Genomic DNA, 22,462 nt, shown 5'->3' on the forward strand with positions numbered 1-22,462 from the left:
TTGTCGACGGACGACGGCCTTCTTACGTTTCATTTCATGTATTTCAATAATCCATAATACCTTTTTCTCTTTTGTCTTCAAAAGCCCATCCTTTAATCGAACTCGATTCACTATTTTTGAGGATATGATAAGACTATTATTTTGTTTTTTTCTATTTTTGTTCTCGTCGATCAAACTCAAGTCCACACAGATGATAAGGAATCTATCGTACTGACAAGAATATTTTTTGATTAGATTTGAAGTTACAGAACTGATATTATCTAAAACAGTTTATTCAAATATATCTTTAGTCTGAACTCTACTGAACAAAATTTGATTTGATCGTTGGAGGGACTTTTGATGATAAATTTTCTTTCCTCTTTCAGACAGCTACAACCCTCAAAAAATAAATCAAGAATTAACGATGGATAAAATTAATTTCTCTAAATTTTACCCAATCTAGACTTAAGTGATCTAAGTAGAATTCAAAATTCACTTACATAGGAGACTTAATTAAGTGATCCAAGTAGAATTCAAACTCCAATTACGTGCCTATTTCTCTAAAATCGATAGGTATCTGAAACCAACGATTTCAATGAGGCGAATAGATTCAAGCTTTCCACCATCAGCTTCATGCATCATAATATATTTCACAAGAAATAAAGTTCTAAATACACAAAAAAGGGAAAAGTCAACTCAATCGATGGAATTGAAGGCATGGAGATTGGTAGATTTAGAAGGTGAAGGAAAATATTTGTTAGGTGAGGTATCTATCTTTTAGTAAACTTTATATATGAGCTTTGGTACTTTAAAAAGCGAATTTCTAGAAATATATACATATATTTAGATATTAATTTTCTCACTGGGCGACAGAAGATGACTACATTCATATATTATCTATCTATCTATCTATCTATCTTTGGGGAAAAGAAAACCTAACTGGAATAAGGTGGATCTAACTTTAATCTTATTTTTTTTATTCAAAATATTTTTTAATAGAAAGAAAAACCTCTTCCACCCTTCCTCTTCTGACCAAGACAGCTCAAAATAAAACATTATAGTAAATCGAATAAAAAAATCTTATAATATCCCAACTAATTCTAGGATAGCACTTTTAAATTTTTTTTTTTATTTAGTGCTTCTTTCTCAACTAGTAAGAGAGATAAGAGTGCTTCAAAGGAATAATAAGATGATTTTATTTTAGTATTTGGATAAGGAAAAAAGAAAGAAAAAGGAAAACGGTGTCTCAGCTTTGTTCATTCATGTATTTATTATATTTAAGATAGTGGATGCATTTGGGTGAGGGGGAGTATCACTGTTTCCAAACTAAACATTGAACTTGAGATGCCTACTTCTCTACCTTCTTCTTCACCAAAATGTTCCCATCAACAAAATGCAAGACCTCCCCCCTAGTCATGGGACCAGCAAATACGCCTGAAATATTAGACATCACATCTTCTCATTGATGAAGTGACGCTGGCTCATATGAGCCTTGTAGTACGACCAAATATCACCGGTGTCTATATCTAGACACTATCCAACACAAGTTGTGGTTGGTTTTGTTTTGTTTTGTTTTTGTTGGAGGGGCACATCACCACCAATGGAGTGCATTTTCATGCAAAGGAACTTGGAAATTTGGAAACACTATACTTATTATTACACATTTTAATGAAGCATATGTAACCACTTCGAAAAAATAAACTCATTCACATATCATCACTGTGGTTAACATTCATCTAAAACATTCATGTCGACTACCTTTAGCGAATGGTTAATATTAGTTGTTTATAGTAAAGAAGTATAGAAAATGTATAAACCACTTAAAAGTATCCCTAATACTTTTAACATTATAATATGTTCCTAAATACATTAATGTAAATTATACTTTCACAAATGACAGAAAGTGTATTTTTTTAAATATTTTTAAGGGATCATTATACAGTAAATTCAAATATAGAACGATAAAACCATAGTTTTGTTTTATTTTAATTTTTATAGGGTGAGATTTGATGCTAGGATAAAATTTCTCCTTCCAAATATGATTTGGATTTATGTCATAAAAATAATATCTCTATCTACAATGTAACATTGTTCCCATAATTATTCTACCGAAAGATGATTTGGATTTGAGATTCAACGCTAAGACATTATCATCGATAGTCAAAGTCTTTTTTCTCAAATAATAAAAAAAATTTATTGGCTAAACCAGTTTGAAATGTATTGGATGAGATTTTGAATCTTTAATATTTGATAAATGATTTACTACGCTATCATTGCCACCAGATTAATATTTTAAATATATAATAATAATATATATTAAGGGTAAGAAACTTCTCAAACGTATTATAAGATTATATATACACATATATATAAACAAATAAACATGAAAAATATAAGCTAATGTACATATCTATCTGCCTTCCGTACCAAGTCTTCATCTCACTCCCTGGTTCTTGATGGACCCAAAAGACAAAAGTTGTGAACGAAGCTTCTCATGTGGGGACTGCAACACACATCACATATTTATTTCATTAGACGAAACTAAGAAGCCCATTGATAGGAGATAGAAGGTGAGACTTCACTATCTCGACCAAAGACCAAAACATGATTTCGCCTTCTCCACAACAACAAGTCTGTCATAAGTAATAGAAAAGTCACCCATTTTACCAGTTGACAAATAATAATGAGACAATCTAAAGCTCATATCACACACAAATACCAATTAAACTAGTCTAATCAGAACAATAATGCAATTCAATAAATTGCAGACTCTTCTAATCGGAACAATAACGCACGACTATTTCTATTTGGTGTGACTATTTTTTTAAAAGCCTCTCTCTCTCTCTCTCTCTTAAATAGAAACGTCATCCATTTTCCTACTAGACAAATAACAATCACATGATAGCACGGCCATTTCTCCTTGGCGTTACGCGTTCTAAAACTCATATAATATCTAAATACCAATCAATCTAGTCTAAGAAGAATAGTAATGCAACAGAAAATTTAAATCGTTAAGTTGTGAATCAAACTCAATTATTCTTATGATCCTTAGTAATATAAGATTATTTTTAATCCCTTTTTCCCTTACCAATGATGTATATGTTACATTGGCATCCTGTTTAATATCCCATAAAAATTAAGTAAATAAAGGAATTATCACTATAAGAATCGCAAAGGAACTCCACTGAGAAATTTTAAGAAATATATGTTATAGATATGTAAATACCGAAGACCCATATATTAAATTATTATTAAAAATTATATATTCAAAGTACCCAAGTTAGGCGGTAGAGAGATAAAGTCCATCGGATATAATATTTATTGGAATGATTAAAATTTGTGGCAAAAATAACTAAAAGCCGTAGTAATCAGAACCACTCTCTTGGAAGGAATTTATTTCCTTTTTTAATTTAATATATTTCTATTATAGTCAGTCAACACGCGTGACAACGTTCCACCGACCATAAGTACTGAGGAATCTAATTATTATCCTTGCAAAAATAAAAAATAAAAATAAAAAACCGTCTATTTTTACAGTTCCTAAGCATAAATCATCTTGGTATCAATAATGTTCCGATATATAAGGAAATATACATAAGACATTACTCAATACGATACAGTCCAAGTCTTACACCGTAGTCGCAGCTTTAATCTACTTGGCTGTTCCTGACGCGGCACCACGTCAAATCCTATATTTGGCTCCAAAACAACAGGCTGTTCTATGGAATTAGTGGCCAAGCAATCTATGGTTGACAATAGGTTCTCCATGTATCCACCCAATCCAGTCTGCCTTCTCTTTCTATTAAAGACCAGTCTTTGGCCTTCCCATCTACCTCTCCTTCCACCTTCTCAACCAAGTCTCCCTTGTCGATCCTTGGAGAGATCCATCAGATAGGAAGATCAAGCAGTTGTCGTCGAGTTGCGGAAATGACAGCTTCAGTTACTCATCGAAATGGCCTCATCCGGCGATGGCACGAGGCCGGGAACGAGTGCGTGCCGCCGACCGACGTCCAGATCGTGACCTCGGACGGGAAAAGCATACCGGCCCATTCCAGCGTATTGGTGTGTGATTCCTTCTTTGGTTTGTGTCTCGGATCCGATTGGGTTGTAGTTTTTTGCTTCTGACTGCCGGATCCTCAGGCTTCGGCTTCTCCTGTGCTGGAGCGGATGTTGGATCGATCACGTAAAGGTGGCAACTCTGAGAGGATCATCCACGTACTCGGCGTCCCCCACGACGCTGTCCTCGTCTTCCTGCAGTTCCTCTACTCCTCCGGGTAAAGCCACTCTGATCTCGGCATGTGAACTCCTCTCTTTTGAGATCACTGATGATCCTAGCTTTAATGGGTATGGTGATTACGATCAGGACTGGGATGTGGTCGAGGGAAGCGGAGGAGGAGATGGAGAGGCACGGCATGGCGCTGCTGGCGCTGTCGCACGCGTACCGCGTGCGGTGGCTGAAGCGGCGGTGCGAGGCCGGCGTCGCGGCGTGGCTGAGCGCGGTAAAGGTGATGGACGTGCTGAAGCTGGCCAGGCTGTGCGACGCGCCGCGGCTGTACCAGCGGTGCATGAGGCTGGTGGCCAAAGACTTGGAGGCGGTGCAGCAGTCGGAGGGATGGCGGTTTGTGCAGAAGCATGATCCGGGCCTGGAGACGGAGGTCCTCCAGCTCCTGCAAGAAACATCACAGGTTTGTGATCTGACAGAAGTCATGGATGCTTGTGTGATCTGTAATGAATCATCGATGTCCAATTACTTTGATAGGGTAGTCCGCGATTCAGATCCGGCACAGAAGAAACTAGCTGTCCCTTTTTTGTTCTTGCAAGGTAGATTTTTATGGGCAAGATGAAGTACTGTAAAGAATATCTCAAGGAGGAGATTAAGGATTAACGGGACTAGTCTTGAGGTTTTAGCTCCATAAGCATAGGTTGTCTGGGGAACTGCCAAGATTCATTATGATGTGGAACTTAGGTAGAAACTGGTCAAAGAGAAGTAATAATGTTTGGAAGAGTAGTAGGGATAAGAAAAAGAGGAATGGATGAAGAGAAAGAGGACGGAAGTTTTGCTTTTGGTTATTGTTATGGAGACATTTTTCCAGTAAGATAAGGCATCATGCATTCCCAGGAAACAACATGGAAGGAGAGGTTGGTACCTGACAGATGCAAATCCAGTCAGCCTTAAAATGCTTACCGAAACAACATATTGACTGCAGTCATATATACATAATAATAATAAAAGACATACTACAACATTGTCTCTGTCTTCTTTTCTCCACATTTATTTTCTCGTGGGTGAACCAAATCAGAGTCATGGAATGTTTTTTTTTTTTTCTTCTTCTTCTTCTTCTTTTTAATGAGCGTGTACGTGTCAAATATCACAAGTGGAAAACACCGTCCTGCAACTCTGAATGGAGGTCACACTGCAACCAGGGAGATGCTGTCATGTCATTTCAGTCTTCGCTAATGACGATCGATCACTCATTTCGTTTGCGATCCATGGCATGCGCAGCGAGGGAAGCGATGGCGGAGAGAAAGGGGAGATCAAGACAAGTACAGGCAACTGAGCGAAGCCATGGACTGCCTGCAGCACATATGCACCGAAGGCTGCACCGACGTCGGGCCGCACAACAGCCGTCCCCCGGCCTACCCATGCACCAGTTTTAGTACGTGCGAAGGGCTTCAGCTCCTCATCCGCCACTTCGCTGCCTGCGGCCGGAAGCTGTCTCCGAAGGGCTGCACGCACTGCAAGAGAATGTGGCAGCTCCTCCGCCTCCACTCCTCCCTCTGCGATCAGCCTGACTCCTGCAGGGTTCCTCTCTGCGAGTAAGCCATGCATGCATGCCCCTCTATCCAGCTAAATACCTTCTTGCTTCCTCAAGTTGCTTACCTGTGTTGTGTTATTACCACAGGCAGTTCAAGAAGAAGGTGCAGGAGGAGAAGGTGGACAGGACATGGAGACTTCTAGTGAAGAAGGTTGCTACTGCTAGGGTGATGTCTTCTTTGGCCAACAGGAAGGTACCAGAAATAGTGCAGAAATCAAGGGTGAGATATAGAGGAACAAGATAGATTTATGCTGGCCACGTACAATTTTCGCTTTTTGTTTTGGTTGAGATGTACGTTACATATATACAAAGAGTAATATGATTCTTTTATCACCACCTTGTTTTCTTTAATGACAATGTACCTTCTTAATTTTAATCTCTCTCTCTCTCTCTCTCTCTCTCTCTCTCTCTCAAGGTTGCATCATATATTAAGCGACATTATCAATTGTAAAGGATGGAATCATGTTAAATATTAGCTAATATATTTTTTAAAAAATATTATATAATTTTTTTATAATACTAGGCTTTAAATAATAGTATATGTTAGTGAATAAAAGTACCGTAACTGATGAGTCAGCATGGTTAGACCCACGTGCCGATGTCGGGAACTTCTGGTAGAACACGAGGGTTGAAACGGTAGGACTAGGCTAATCCTCTCTAGCGGCTGAGGGGTGGCTCTCCAAGGTCCACCGATCTTGAGCTCTGTTTGAGGGAAGAAGTGTCCTCTCGTCGCTAGGATAGATGGCGATCTTCCTCACCACACGAGCTCCTCTAGGAGACGGGACTAGCATCGGTCGGGGTCCGAGCCACTGGACTGCCCTCCTCTGCATGTTGGGAGATGACTTCGGGGTGAAGGCACTTGCGGCTCGATGACGATCTCCTCCCTGCAAAATGGTCTTCGTCGGGTGGATCCCGACTTTGGCCCCTCCGACGATCAAGCTTGATGGGTGTGGATTCCTCTCCCTTTTTGGAATCGGCCGGAGATATATATACCTGTGTGCGAGAGTCGGTCGCGCCCTGGTTCCCCCTGGCTGTTGACCCTCGCGGGGGCATGATATCCCCTCTGACGAGCTGACGTCTTTGGGGGGGGGGGGGAGGTGGTGCCTCTGCGATATTAAATGGCCCCGTCACAAAGTAGACGACACCGCCCCAAGCTCTCGGGGTGGTCAGGTCACATAGTTGTACGGTTGGAACTTGACGTGGCGTGCACCCCATGATTGCGATACTATGCACCTCATGGTTCTGGTACCATATGGCTTTGCATTTATGACTGCTAGTTTGTGATATTCGCGGTGAGTCACCTAGGGTCAAAATATGTCCTATAAGTATATATTAGTGATAATTGTAGTTTAAGCTAACAATGTTATAGGCAGTTGATAGGTAGCTGAAGGAGACTGTACATAACGCTATAAATGCAAGTTTTGAGATTTTGGAAGAACATATATGATAAACTTAATTTTAGAGAGATAAATATGATAAGATAACTTCTTGAGAAAAGAAAATCTTTTTTTAGGTTGTCCCTTTTGCATATTTTGCAAAGAACACCCTTATTATTTGTAATCCATGAATATCTTCTTCGAAAGAAATATTCATAAGTTTTTTCATCTCGTATTTGAGAAGGGAATGTCTCAAAATCAATAAGTTTTTTCATCACAAAGCAGACGACACCACCCCAGGCTCTCGGGGTGGTCAGGTCACATAGTTGTACAGTTGGAACTTGACGTGACGTGCACCCCATGATTGCGGTACCGTGCCCCTCATGGTTCTGGTACCATATGGTGTTGCATTTATGATGGCTAGTTTGTGATGTTCGCGGTGAGTCATCTAGGGCCAAAATATGCCCTATCAGTATATACTAGTGATAATTGTAGTTTAAGCTAACAATATTATAGGTAGCTGAAGGAGACTGTACATAACGCTATAAATGCAAGTTTTGAGATTTTGGAAGAATATATATGATAAACTTAAGTTTAGAGAGATAAATATGATAAGATAACTTCTTGAGAAAAGAAAATCTTTTTTTAGGTTGTCCCTTTTACATATTTTGCAAAGAACACCCTTATTATTTGTAATCCATGAATATCTTCTTTGAAAGAAATATTTATAAGTTTTTTCATCTCGTATTTTGAGAAGGGAATGTCTCAAGATCAATAAAGAAAAGCCCAAGGGCAGTGAATTCTAAGATCAAAAACTTTGAGAAACAAGTCTATGATATTTAGGTGAGCCAAGGGCTTATCAATGCTCCCTCCCGTAGGAGAGCCAAGGGCTTATAGTTAAGGTGCATGACTTTGTGCTATCTTTCTAGAGCCAATCTAATTAGGACCATTTGGTCGGTCGACCATTGGTGCGGCCCGTAGGCTCGCGAGGAATTATCCTTTCGAAGCATGTGGGCTCTAAAAAGTACCTTTAAGGGTAAGGAAGACTTGGCTGACTTATGAGCCCTTGGTTCCCATACCCCTCAACCAATGTGGGACTAAATGACCTTATTAGTGCTCCCTCGTAGGGGAGCCAAGGGATCATAGCGAAGGTGCACGGCTCGGGAGCAAGTTTGCTCGGTCGAGGTGCAGGTCTTGGGCCTTCCTTCTAGCACCAATTTGATAAGGGACCATTTGGTCGGTCGACCATTGGTGCAGCCCGTAGGCTTACAAGAAATTCTCCGTTTTGGGCGATGAACGTACCCACACGATTTTACCCTTTTAGGGTATGTGAGCTCTAAAAGGCACCTCTAAGGGTAAGGGAGACCTGACGGACTTATGAACCCTTGGTTCCTATTCTTCTCAACCAATGTGGGACTAAATGGTCTTATCAGTGCTCTCTCTCGTAGGGGAGCCAAGGGATTATAGCCAAGGTGCACGGCTCGGGAGCAAGTTTGCTCGGCCGAGGTGCAGGCCTTGGCCCCTCCTTCTAGTGTCAATCTAATAAGGGACCATTTGGTCGGTAGGCCATTGGTTCGGCCCATAGGCTTGCGAGGAATTGTTCGCTTGGGTGATGGACGTACCCACACAGGTTTGTCCTTTCGGAGCATGTGAACTCTAAAAGGCACCTTTATGGTGGCCACCTCTTCGGTCGTAATAGTTTAGTGAGGAAGTTGTTCGACCTCTGGTGGCGGTTCAGTGTCTAATCTCGAGGCGAGTTTTGCCAAGGCATTGGCTTGCGTGTTCTGCGTTCGCGGCACCCTTGCTATGGCGAAGCCTCAGAAGCAGCTAATGAGTTTATTTACCTCCGATAGATATTTCGTCATGGTGGCATCCCGAGCCATGTAGTCTCCATTGATATGGCCGACTACTAGCTAAGAGTCAGTAAAAACTTGGACGTCTTTGACTTGTAGTTCGAGGGCCAACTTGAGGCCCGATAGGAGCGCTTCGTATTTGGCTTCGTTGTTGGTGGCTTTGAACTCGAAGCAGAGTGCATGCCTGAATGTCCGACCATCAGGGTTTTCAAGGACGAGACTAGCCCCGCCTCCCTTTGCGTTCGTCAAGCCATCAATGTGCAAGTTCCACCCTTGCTCTGTATGCTCATTATCGCTGTTGCCCGGGGGGGTCAATTCTGAGATGAAGTCGGCTACGGCTTGAGCCTTGATGGCTGTTCTCGAGACATATTGCACGTCGAACTCCTCGAGCTCGACCGACCACTTAAGCATTCGTCCAGACACATCAAACTTGGACAATATCTCCAGCCCGCTGAGGATGTAGCTCAGGTAGTAGATCGATTGTTGTACTCCGGAGTCGTCTCGGGTTAGGACAGAACTGATGGCATGCTCAGAAGCTGCCAGGTGGAGGCTGAGTGATTCTCTCGAAGAGACCGTAGCAAGTCGGGGTAGGCGTGCTAGGTGCTCCTTTAGTCGGCAAAAGGCCTCTTGACATTCTGAGGTTCATTCAAAGACCTTTGGGTTTTTCAGAATTCGGAAGAAGCGGAGGCACTTATCCCCTGACCGAGATAGGATCGTTAATGATAGCTTGAACCTTTTTTGAGTTGGCGTCAATTCCCCTTTGGTGGATTTTGAATCCGAGGAACTTTCTCGAGCTGACTCCGAAGACACATTTGGTGGGGTTTAGGCGCATGCAGCATTTTCGCAATGTCCTGAACATCTCGGTGAGATCCGTTAGGTGGGTCCGGGCGGATTTGCTTTTGACGATCATGTCGTTGATGTATACTTCCATGTTCCTACCGATATGGTGGGTGAATATCTTGTTTATCATCCTTTGGTAAGTTGCCCCTGCGTTCTTCAACCCAAATGGCATGATCTTGTAGAAGTACACTCCTCGGTTTGTGATGAATGTCATATGTTCCTGGTCTTCGGGGGTCATCTTGATTTGGTTGTACACCAAGAATGCATCTAGGAACGTGAGGAGCTTGTGCCCAGAAGTTGAGTCAACTAGCTAGTCGATCCTCGGTAGTGGGTAGCAGTCATTCGGGCACACCCGATTTAGGTCGGTGTAGTTAACGTGTTAGGATCGGAGCGGCACTAAGAGGGGGGGGGGGTGAATTAGTGCAGCAGTAAAGTGTGATAAACTTTTGACGATTTAAACACTTTCGGAAACTTCGTACGATAAAAGTAACGTTTTCATTTGAAACTGTTTCGATTGTGTTTTAACTTGAAGAGATAAGTAAGACGGAGACCAAGAAGTAGAGCATTAAAGTACAAATGGTTTGCAGTAATGTAAATGAAAATAAGTAAATGCAAACCAGAGATCACGCTGATTTTACAGTGGTTCGGTCAAATGACCTACATCCACTTGCGAGGCCCCTCTTCGATGAGGCTCCCACCTTCCACTAGCAAATCTCTTGAAATGGAAGGGCAAATACCCCTCTTACAACTTTTTACAAACGGTTCACTCTCTTACAGATTTTCAGCAAGAAAGAAGGAGGTGAACACTAGCAAATTGAAAACAAGACTAGCAAAGACTTTTCTAAGACCTTTCTCTCAAACAATTGCTGCTCAAAAAGTTGTATTCTCAGCTGAGACTTGAGGGGTATTTATAGGCCTCAAGAGGATTCAAATTTGGGCTCCAAAAATTTGAATTCTCTTATGTTCCCGATGCTGGCGGTGCCACCGCCCAGCCAAGCGGTGCCACCACCCAGCCCAGGAGTCGTCACCGCCCAGCTCTCGGGTGCTGGGCGGTGCCACCGCCTAGCCCAATTCAGCTCACTAGTTGGGCTCCAAACTTGGCCCAAACCAGTCCGAACTCGGGCCCAATTGGCCCCTACTTGAGTTATAGGATTAACACCTAATCCTAACCCTAATTAACGTGCTAACTACGAATTTAAAGACATTTTCTAAGCTATTACAAAGTCTGTAAGTCAAGACTTCTTCCGGCGAGCTTCCGGCGAACTTCCGACAGTCTTCCGATAAACTCTCGGAAACCATTCTACGGACTCCCGGCAAGCTCCTAGACTTCACGATTTGATCTTGGCGAGTTCCAACAAGCTTCTTCGGTAAGCTCCGATCTTTCTCGGTGAGCTCCGCGAACTTCCAACGAACCTTCCGGCGAGCTTCCGAAAAACCCTTCGGCAAGCTCCCTACTCATTCTCGGCTAGTTCCGGCAGCATTCCCGACGAACCTTCGGACTTCCGTCGAACTCTCGAACTCCCAACGAATCCTTCGTGCTTGACTCCAGCACTTTGTTTTGCTTTATGTCTTCATCGTTATCATAGTTAATCCTGCACACACAAACCAAAACTCAACTCCGATCTAGACAATTATTACAACGCGAATTGACATTCTGTTGCCCGGCACGTCATTGGTTGGCGCTTCGTCCGATTCTTCGGTGCATCGTCCTCTCTTGCGGCTTGTTGCCCAATCGGCGGTTGACCTCCGCAACCCCGATATCCTTGGCGTAATTTCGCTCTCCTTGGCCCGATGCCCGACATCCGAAGCATTCAGCCATCCAATATCCTGACGTGATCTCTTCCGGCGCAACGTCAATTCCTCCTGCGTCAACTGTCTAAACCTGATCGAGTAGACCTACATCGCTCAAAATGCAGTTTAAATCATAAACACATATCAAGTGGTTTCATCATCAAAATACGAGATTCAACAATCTCCCCCTTTTTGATGATGACAACCACTTGATGACGGAGTTAACCTTAACTCTCGGAGTTTAAACAAACTCCCCCTATCAATATGCCATATTGATAGAACCTTGAATTCAAACTGAATTCAAGTCATTGCAATATTCATCATGAATACTTGCAACACATCATCATGAACATATGCATAAACTTATGCATATCATGTCATCAACATACTTCTCCCCCTTTATCATCAACAAAAAGGAGAAGTACAACTATTCTTTGTGTTTGTAATATAAATTCAACTCATTGCATGAAAAACATAATATTAAGTTTTATCATCAAGCAGTTTTGAAGCTAGAAAATTTAGCAAGTATTGCATCATGCTTAGGACATTCAAGCTATCAAGTTTTAGATATGCAAGTTTTACAACATACAAGATAGCACTTTTGGTAATGTTCAAGATAGTAAGTTCTACATCATGTAAGCTAGCAATATTGAGATGTTCAAGAAAGCAACTCTTGCTTCTTGAAATATGCAAATTTGTCAAGTTTTGCTAGATGTGCAAGTTAGCATTTTTGCCTCTTAAGATAGGAAAGATAGCACATTTGCTTCTTTTGAGATAGCAACTTTTTGCTTCTCTTTAAACTACAAGCTAGCAATTTTTACGATATGTAAGTTTCACAATATACAAGCTAGCAAAAATTTCGAAAGCAAATGCAAGATAGCTTTCTTGTGTAAGCTCATAATTCTTGCTTCCTATTGCAACGTGCAAGTTGCAAGTTTTGCTTCTTGAGATAGGCAAGATAGCACTTTTGTAATTTTTGTTTCTTAAGATAGGCAAGCTTGTGATGTTCAAAATAACAAGCTCTTTCTTCTAGAAGTGCCATTTTTGCTTTCTTTGCAAAGTGTAAGCTAGCAAAATGTTTGAAAAAGGTGATCAAGTTTTGCAACATACAAGCTAGCAAAAATGCCAAACTAGCAAGAGATAATGTTTTACATGAGGCAAGCAAACAATTTGGCAAATGTTACATTTGCATCTTCTCTTTTGAGAAGTGCAATTTTTGCTTTCATCTTGAATTGTGCAAGCTAGTTAGTTTGCCTCTTTTCATGATGTCCACGCTAGAAATTCTTGCTCCCTCTTTGTCATTGTCAAAAAGAAGGGAAGACCCTTATATCAATTTTCATATTATGGCAAAGGTAAGTATCATTCTTATTTGTGCATCATTATATATTCAAATTAAAACATACACAATTTCAATAACCTTATTTTTCATGCACGATACCGAAAAATAAATCAATCATCATTAATAAGCATATCATACATGCTACTCAAACATTAAAATTTTCAAGCATTTATCAACATGTTGATCATGATACCAAACATTCATCATTTAAAGCATTCATGATACACATCATATGCAATAAATACATCATGTACATCATTATCATAAGTATTGTATACATCATTTTAACTTTATGAATATTTCATCATTGCATGCATCATACCAAAACATTTCAAGCCATGCAAGCCATAAATACAAAGAAATCATGTCATGAAGGATAAAATCATTTGAATACCAAAAGACATGATTCATATAGTAAATATCTTCTTTAAATAAAATATCAAGAAAAATCATAGGAGTACAAAGAAGAGATATTGTTTTAAAAGAAAAATCAAGTAATAACTCCAAGAACTCACAAGGAAAAATCATGATTCATTTAGAAAATCTCATCTTAAGAGAATATCAAGTAAAATCGTAGAAGATCGATTAATGAGAAATTTTGATTTATAATAAAATCTCATGTATCGAATGTCGAGAAATCAAAATGATGATTTATATAAAAAAAATATCACAAGTTATATTCAAGAGAAAAATCATCATTCATTTTCAACTTATTCAATTTGTCACATCAATATTTCTTAGATATGCATGATACCAAAATATGGTTTTAAATCTTTAACATATAACATGCATAAATTGAAAGAAGAAGGGAAGAATTCAAACGTATAAAGATTTCAACCATCTCATAAACAAATGTAAGACCAAGTCATGAATCCAAAATTCCATGAATCAAAATGATCATCAAAGGTAATCTCATGTTATTCCAAGAAATCAATATCATGATTTTGATAAAACTCATTTCAAATTTAAATAATCAAAATCATCAAAATATCAACATTACTTTCAAGAGATTCAAAATGGTATACATAGATTTATCATAATAAACATCAAGATCAATAGGATAGAGAAAAATAATTTTTCAAGGAAAAAATATTTTCCTCTTTTTAGTTGTTTCAATTCATATGATTTTATTTCACTTATACCAAATAAAAACATGTATAATGTTTAAAACCGAAAGTGTAAGATTTATTACAACAAAGATTAATAAGGCACTTTCATTATGGTAAAAATCAATAATCCATAAATCACAAGATTCATATGCATAATTTCAAAATTTATTAAGCATGATCATTATGCATGACACTAATACATGGTTTCAAAATGTTTAATATTTTCATTACATCATTATGCAATGGTTTCATTGAACATAATTTTGAATGATTCTTATAGATAACTAAAACTTCTTTAGTTTTAATTTATGTGATTGACTTTATATTAGCATGCTCAAGTTTTGTTCTTATGTCAAAAACATACATCATGTTTGAAAACCAAAGACAAGGTTTAAAAAAAATCATCAAGCCTTCCATATAAAAACCATGCATCATCATTGAAGGTTAATATGGAAATTATCAAAATACACATTCTTGCTTCTCAAGCACATATATATGATTATTTAAATCTAACATCTTATTCTATTAACATAAAACATAAAATTTTCAAGAAAAATAATTATTCAAAAGAAAAGAGAAAATGCATCATGGAAAACATCAAGTAATTTCAAAATAATTCAAGAGAGTTGAGTTACTTACCTTGTAGTCGAAGCCCGTCAAAGCCCAATTCGTTGTTTCACCTTTGGAAGTTCTTGATTCATCCTTGGTTGCCTTCCTCTTCTTTGGCCTCTTCCTCCGTTCAAGTTCATTGTTTATTTTAGATTTTTGTTTAATAAACTTATTAAGATTTAGTGTTCGAAATTCAAGTTCATCATTGTCCTCATCACTTGAGTCATTGCTCAAGTGGTATCCATTTGTCCGGAGTTCCAAATCCTTCCTGTTCTTTGGAAGGTGGTTCAAGTGTTCATTGTGTTCATCATGTGCATTGCGCACCATTTCATATGTCATCAATGAGCCGATAAGTTCTTCAAGTGGAAAAATATTTAAATCTTTTGTTTCTTGTATTGCCGTTACTTTTGATTCCCAAGCTTTAGAAAGTGATCGTAAAACTTTACTACCAAGTTCAAAATTCGAGAAACATTTGCCAAGAGCTTGTAAACCATTGACGACATCCGTAAAACGGGTGTACATGTCAACAATGGTTTCGCTCGAATTCATTCGAAAAAGCTCGAAATCATGTATTAAAATGTTAACTTTCGAGTCTTTGACTCTACTAGTTCCCTCGTGCGTGATTTCAAGTGTTCGCCAAATATCAAAAGCCGTTTTGCACGTTGAAATCCGATTGAACTCATTTTTGTCCAAAGCACAACATATGGCATTCATAGCCTTTGCGTTTAAAGAAAACATCTTCTTCTCCAAATCATTACAATGGTTCATTGGAAGAGAAGACATTTCAAATCCATTTTCGACTATGTGCCATAAATTCAAATCCAAAGAAAGTAAGAAAACTCTCATTCGAGTTTTCCAATAAGTGTAGTCCGTCCCATTGAAAAAGGGAGGACAAATGAGAGAGTGACCCTCTTGAAAGCCGTAAAGAGCCATTTCTATTTGGGTGTTAAACCAAGGTAGAAAAACGTGGCTCTGATACCAATTATTAGGATCGGAGTGGCACTAAGAGGGGGGGGGGGGGGGGGGGTGAATTAGTGCAGCAGTAAAGTGTGATAAACTTTTGACGATTTAAACACTTTCGGAAACTTCGTACGATAAAAGTAACGTTTTCATTTGAAACCGTTTCGATTGCGTTTTAACTTGAAGAGATAAGTAAGACGGAGACCAAGAAGTAGAGCATTAAAGTACAAATGGTTTGCAGTAATGTAAATGAAAATAAGTAAATGCAAACCAGAGATCACGCCGATTTTACAGTGGTTCGGTCAAATGACCTACATCCACTTGCGAGGCCCCTCTTCGATGAGGCTCCCACCTTCCACTAGCAAATCTCTTGAAATGGAAGGGCAAATACCCCTCTTACAACTTTTTACAAACGGTTCACTCTCTTACAGATTTTCAGCAAGAAAGGAGGTGAACACTAGCAAATTGAAAACAAGACTAGCAAAGACTTTTCTAAGACCTTTCTCTCAAACAATTGTTGCTCAAAAAGTTGTATTTTCAACTGAGACTTGAGGGGTATTTATAGGCCTCAAGAGTATTCAAATTTGGGCTCCAAAAATTTGAATTCTCTTATGTTCCCGATGCTGGCGGTGCCACCGCCTAGGCCAATTCAGCTCACTGGTTGGGCTCCAAACTTGGCCCAAACTAGTCCGAACTCGGGCCCAATTGGCCCCTACTTGGGTTATAGGATTAACACCTAATCCTAACCCTAGTTAATGTGCTAACTACGAATTTAAAGACATTTTCTAAGCTATTACAAAGTCTGTAAGTCAAGACTTCTTCCGACGAGCTTCCGGCGAACTTCCGACGGTCTTCCGATAAACTCTCGGAAACCATTCTGCGGACTCCCGGCAAGCTCCTAGACTTCACGATTTGATCTTGGCGAGTTCCAACAAGCTTCTTCGGTAAGCTCCGATCTTTCTCGGTGACCTCCGCGAACTTCCAACGAACCTTTCGGCGAGCTTCCGAAAAACCCTACGGCAAGCTCCCTACTCATTCTCGGCTAGTTCCGGCAGCATTCCCGATGAACCTTCGGACTTCCGTCGAACTCTTGAACTCCCAACGAATCCTTCGTGCTTGACTCCAGCACTTTGTTTCGCTTTATTTCTTCATTGTTATCGTAGTTAATCCTGCACACACAAACCAAAACTCAACTCCGATCTAGACAATTATTACAACGCGAATTGACATTCTGTTGCCCGGCACGTCATTGGTTGGCGCTTCGTCCGATTCTTCGGTGCATCATCCTCTCTTGCGGCTTGTTGCCCAATAGGCGGTTGACCTCCACAACCCTGATATCCTTGGCGCAATTTCGCTCTCCTTGGCCTGATGCCCGACATCCGAAGCATTCAGCCATCCAATATCCTGACGTGATCTCTTCCGGCGCAACGTCAATTCCTCCTACGTCAACTATCTAAACCTGATCGAGTAGACCTACATCGCTCAAAATGCAGTTTAAATCATAAACACATATCAAGTGGTTTCATCATCAAAATACGAGATTCAACATAACGCACATCCTCCAACTTTCATTTTGGCTTTTTAACAAGGACTACATTCGATAGCCACCATGGGTATTTTGCTTCTGCGATGAATCCCACTATCAGGGGTCACTCTATTTCATCGTCAATAGCCTTTTGATGGTCAAACGCCAGCTTTCAAGGTCATTGCTCCACGGGCCGCACTTGAGGACTGATATTCAAGTGGTGTTGTGCGACCGCCCGGTTGATCCCGGGCATGTCCATTGGCGACCAAGCGAAGACGTCGACGTTTTCAACTACTAGGTTGATGAGCTTTTCTCTTTCCTCCTCTAGTAATCCTGACCCGACCCTGATGACCCTATCGGGTCGGTCGTGGTGCAGTGGGATTTCCCGGGTGTGTTCGGTTGGTTCGAGTCGCTGCGTGGGCTTAGCATCGTTACGAGGATCAATGATAAGATGTTCTTGTCTTGGCCTTTTTGGGAATGCAATGACCGCCAGGTAGCATTGTCAGGACTCCCGAGGGTCGCTCCTTGCTTCCCCGACTCCTTCTCGTGTCGGGAATTTTATCGCTCGGTGATATGTGGAGATGACAACTCTGAATTTGTTGAGGGTTGGGTGGCCTAGGATAGCGTTGTACGCTAAGGAGAGTTCCACCACCATAAAGGTTACCATGACTGTCTTGACCTGTGGGCCTTCTCCCAGGGTGACTGGTAAGGTGGTCATGCCAAGGGACGAGACGGAATCCCTTGTAAATCCGGTGAGTGCCGATTGACTTGGGGCGAGGTCTTCCTTGGTCAGGCCGAGTTTTTGGAAGGCATCGAAGCATAGGATATCGGCAGAGCTCCTGGTATCCACGATAATCCTTTTAACCCGAGCATTAGCGATCCTGGCCGAGATGACCAATGCATCGTCATGCTCCAGGTATTTGGTTTCTCCCGATGGGAAGGTGATCTCGGGGTCCTGGGGCTGCCTCGGGCGCTTCTCTACAGTCGCTCGGGCATAAGCTTTCCGTCCTGCCATGCTATCTCCCCTGGCCATCTGACCGTTATTGATCACATCAATCTGTTTTTCGACCAGCCTGGAGGGGCAGGGAGACATTTCGTGTGGCCTTCTAATGTAGTGCCCCAAGTGCCCCTAGCACATGAGCTATTCGATTTGGTTCTTGAGGTCGTGACATTCCTTGGTGTCATGGCCATGATCATGATGGAACCGGCAATACTTCAAACAGTTCCTGAGCTCGCGGGGGTGCCTTCATCGGGTTTAGGGCTTTTAGGAGTCCTCTCTCCCTGATATGTAGGAATATCTCAGTCCTGGAGGCGTTCAAAGGCAGGAGCCGTCAGGTCTCCTTCTTGGCGGCGCCTGGAGCTGCCCTTAGGTTGGTTCCAGTCGTGGCCTTTTGTTCTCCTCCCGTTTTCCTGCCACCAATGCCTCGATAGCTACATATTGGTTGGCCCGTTGAGCATTTTGGGAATGGCTGTAGGGGGGCATTCGACCAGCAACTAGAAGAACCTAGAGGGTCAGAGTCCCATTAGAAAATCCTGCATTATCAAGGAAGGGTGAGCGTCAGGCAGCCCCCGGATTTCAGTAGCAAAATGTGTTACAAAATGAGCAAGTGACTCATCGTCCTTTGGGTTGAGACCGAGGAGCAAAGCCACGGATGGCCTCGATTGCACACTGGCCATGATGTTGAGCTCGAACTCTTTGGCAAGTCTGGCTTAGGATTGCCGACGCGGGGGCATCGAAGGCTTCATGCGTCGTGCACAAGTATCGGCCTCAGGCTCAGGGACCATTTGGTCGGCGACCATTAGTGTGGCTCATAGGCTCATGAAGAATTGTCCGCCTTGGGCGATGGGCGTTCCCACATAATTTTGCCCTTTTGGAGTATGTGAGCTCTAAAAGGTGCCTTTGAGAGTAAGAGAGACCTAGCGGACTTATGAGCCATTGGTTCCCATACTCCTCAACCAATATAGGACTAAATGACCTTATCAATGCTCCCTCTCGTAGGGGAGCCAAGGGATCATAGCCAAGGTGCACGGCTTGGGAGCAAGTTTGCTCAGTCAAGGTGCAGGCCTTGGGCCCTCCTTCTGGTGCCAATCTGATAAGGGACCATTTGGTCGACCGACCATTGGTGCGGCTCGTAGGATCGCAAGGAATTATCTGCTTTGGGTGATGGGCATACCCACACGGTTTTATCCTTTCGGAGCATGTGAGCTCTAAAAGGCACCTATACTAGGAGCTCTACTGATATCCTCCACTACAAAAGAGACGGGACGCTGCTGCTAGTCATAGGTGCCCAGCAAGCCAATCACGTGAGTGATAGCATGTGTGACTTGATACATAATCTTTTTTGCTTATTATATTTCACTTTATAACTATTGCATATATATATATATATATATATATATTGTGATGTCATTGGATTTGTGCAATGAGAATCGGATCGTGATGAGATCACGATAATGAGATCGATTCACCTTTAAACACATATCCTAAATAATCCCGGTCATAGGTTACTCGAGAGGGACATCGTGATAATTGGACAGACTGGTGTGTTGTATACCCGTCCATATGATGGATGCAGTTGGTCTCATAGCTGCTCGTGTAGGGACACTAGGGATACAGTACAGGTGCTCATTGGAGAATGAGTTCACTGATTGATCCGCTTACGGAATGCTGGATGGTTGATGATGCCTTATTGTCAGACAGCGATTCCGTAGTCCTAGTGGTGTATTTGGTCCTTAGACTTGAGACACCAAGGATGTCCTGTATGAGTGCTCCGCTCTTTGATACCAGACTTATAGGTTTGGCTGTCCCAAATCTAGTACAGCTGGTCATTGGGAGTGGTAGTCGACCTTACGAGGGCTATTGAGTGTCGATAGAGGATCATCCACTCTCGGCGTCATGAGAGGAATATCCCATGTGTTCTTGCTCAGACAAATCCTTGGCCAGGGTCATTCGGGTTGAGAGAGAAAGAGTTCTCCGGGAGAATCCGATTAGAGCGAGACTCGAGTAGAAACCGTATGGGTCTGACAACACCATGCTCGATATACGGTCTCTGGGATATTATAGGGATGAGGGACTATAGGTACACGGTAACTGAGGATAGACAGGTCCAATGGATTGGATTCCCCTGTATCGTCTGGGGACTATGGCGTAGTGGCCTAGTATGTCCGTAGTCGATGAGTCAAGTGAATTATTACAAAGATAATAATTCACTAAGTTAGAAGGAGTTCTGACAAGTATGACTCATGACCAGCTTGATATTAGGCCTAGAGGGTCACACACATATGGTAGGCATTGCGATGAGTAGAGGTTCGGATATGAGATATCCGATGGAGCCCTTGTCTTATTGGATGCAGATCCAATACCCACTAGGGGAGGACCCATTAGGGTTTGACAGGGGACCTCTATAAATAGGAGGGATTCAGAGCCTTTCCTTGCCTCTCCTATTCTCCTCTCCCTCTCCACCTCAAAGCAGGCCTGGAGTTTTGAGGAGCGTCGTCGCAACTCTGCTGTGTGGATCACCGCTAGAGAGGAGGAAGCTTGACCTCCTTCACCCTCTCCAAAGGATCTGCAAGGAAACAGGGAAATACGATCTCCCTAGGTAACACAATCTACTCTATACGTAGTTTTCAGTTTCACAGATTTTGCGTACCAATCTTCGCACGACGACAAACATCTCTTTGGGAATCGGGAATTTTGTTTTCTTGTTCTTCTACTGCGCATATGATGTCGCCCCCAAGATTTCCCAACAGTGGTATCAGAGCCAGGTTGTTCATGCGAATGATTGGTTTTGAACTGCATGTGTTGTGTTTAGGAAGAATTTTGACGTCAAAATCGTTAACGCAAAACCAAGGAAGGGCATCAACAATTGCTGCCCTCGATCTGCATGCATGCAGTGCAGCCGAAGGCGGGCAGCACAGGGGTTGCGTCTGCAGCAGCCGGCCGGCGGCCTGCTTACAGCAGGCTTGCGTCCGGCGGGACTGGCAGCCCGCGAGCAGAGGCGCCTGCGGTCGCTTCTCCCGCAGGCGAAACCCCCCCCCCCCCACAGGGGCGACCGCCCGGCGGGACAGCACCGCCTGCGGGCGTTGCCCCGCCGGTAGAACCGCCCGCAGAGGCGCCCACCTGCAGCGGCAGCGCCGCCAGCAGGCGAGGGTAGCACCCTCGCCCCGTCGCACAGGCCACCGCCTGTAGGGTGGCGGCGGCGGCAGCAGTAAGAGGGAATTAGGGTTTTGGGCAAAAAGATAGTTTTGCCCCTGTGAATTTGAGAAATTCCAGTTTCTATCTTTTGTCCAAATTATGAAAATACCCTTAGGAATTGAGAAATTCTCTACATGTCCCTGATTTCAGAAAATATTAATTAATTAAAATGTTTAGTTGATTATTATTTTTATTATTATCTAGTAGTCCTACATGATGATGATTATTTATACATGTGATGTATGATGTGTGGACGGATGATCATGGACCGTGTGATGTATGTACTTGTGATTATTATTATTGAGGTCTGCGAGCCTCCATTATTTTTCTCGTTTATTGTCGGGCCTGCGTGTCTATGATTAAGTTGTAATCACATGAGGAGGCGCAGCGGGAGAATGGATGTGATAGCGGGACCCACGAGACGGACGATCGTGATGCATGAAGATGCATCAAGATGTCGACGGAACCGACGAGGATGAGATGGACGATCATAGGGCATGGAGATGCACCGTTGCACACATAGATCTTGATGTGAGTGATTAGGCCTACTGGCTCGGGCCTAATCATATTAGGTTGTGGTCCATGATCATCTGGTGTGATTTCTTATACACATACTAGATATGTATATATATTTGCATGCGATGTAGATATATATTAAATATGTATATGTGTGACATGTCATATTAGGAGACCAAATCATAGAAACATCTCTCTCGATAATATTAAGTCGGTAAACGTGAGGCAATTAGATTGACCCACGTGGCCTTTCATCGTTATAAGTAGGAACCGATTCCCGGTGTAGGTTGAGTTGGTCGAGTCCTTCGAGACTCACCTATATCGCGATTCGCTATCTTGCTTACGACATAGAGATGTCACTAGTGACCTGAGGGCATGGTATGCTTGGTCGAGTCCCTCGAGGGTATATCATCAAATCAGACTCATCTTGTAACGAAGGTGTTGACTTAACCGAGCATCATGGTTGGTCGAGTCCCTCGAGGCCATGGTGATTCGGAGGCCGAACAGGACGGGAATCACAAGGAGTTGTGATCGGCAATAGTTGCCTACTTTTT

The 22,462-nt window shown here is 42.1% G+C and overlaps 1 protein-coding gene across 2 annotated transcripts; it reads left to right on the forward strand.

Moving 5' to 3' along the window:
• The first annotated feature begins 3,697 nt into the window (after positions 1-3,697).
• LOC103974287 (BTB/POZ and TAZ domain-containing protein 2) lies at positions 3,698-6,165 on the forward strand. Of its 2 annotated transcripts, XM_009389073.3 has the most exons (5): positions 3,703-4,041; positions 4,120-4,253; positions 4,343-4,664; positions 5,483-5,796; positions 5,883-6,165. In XM_009389073.3, the coding sequence occupies exons 1-5, from the start codon at positions 3,907-3,909 to the stop codon at positions 6,037-6,039; spliced, it is 1,062 nt and encodes a 353-aa protein (XP_009387348.1). In that variant the 5' UTR covers positions 3,703-3,906; the 3' UTR covers positions 6,040-6,165. The 2 variants fall into 2 exon arrangements, with proteins under 2 accessions (XP_009387349.1, XP_009387348.1); XM_009389074.3 differs by lacking the exon at positions 5,883-6,165 and having other exon boundaries at positions 3,698-4,041; positions 5,356-5,788.
• Positions 6,166-22,462: the final 16,297 nt, after the last annotated feature.

The sequence above is a fragment of the Musa acuminata genome, chromosome BXJ3-6 (assembly GCF_036884655.1).
Source record: "Musa acuminata AAA Group cultivar baxijiao chromosome BXJ3-6, Cavendish_Baxijiao_AAA, whole genome shotgun sequence".
Classification (NCBI taxonomy): Eukaryota; Viridiplantae; Streptophyta; class Magnoliopsida; order Zingiberales; family Musaceae; genus Musa; species Musa acuminata.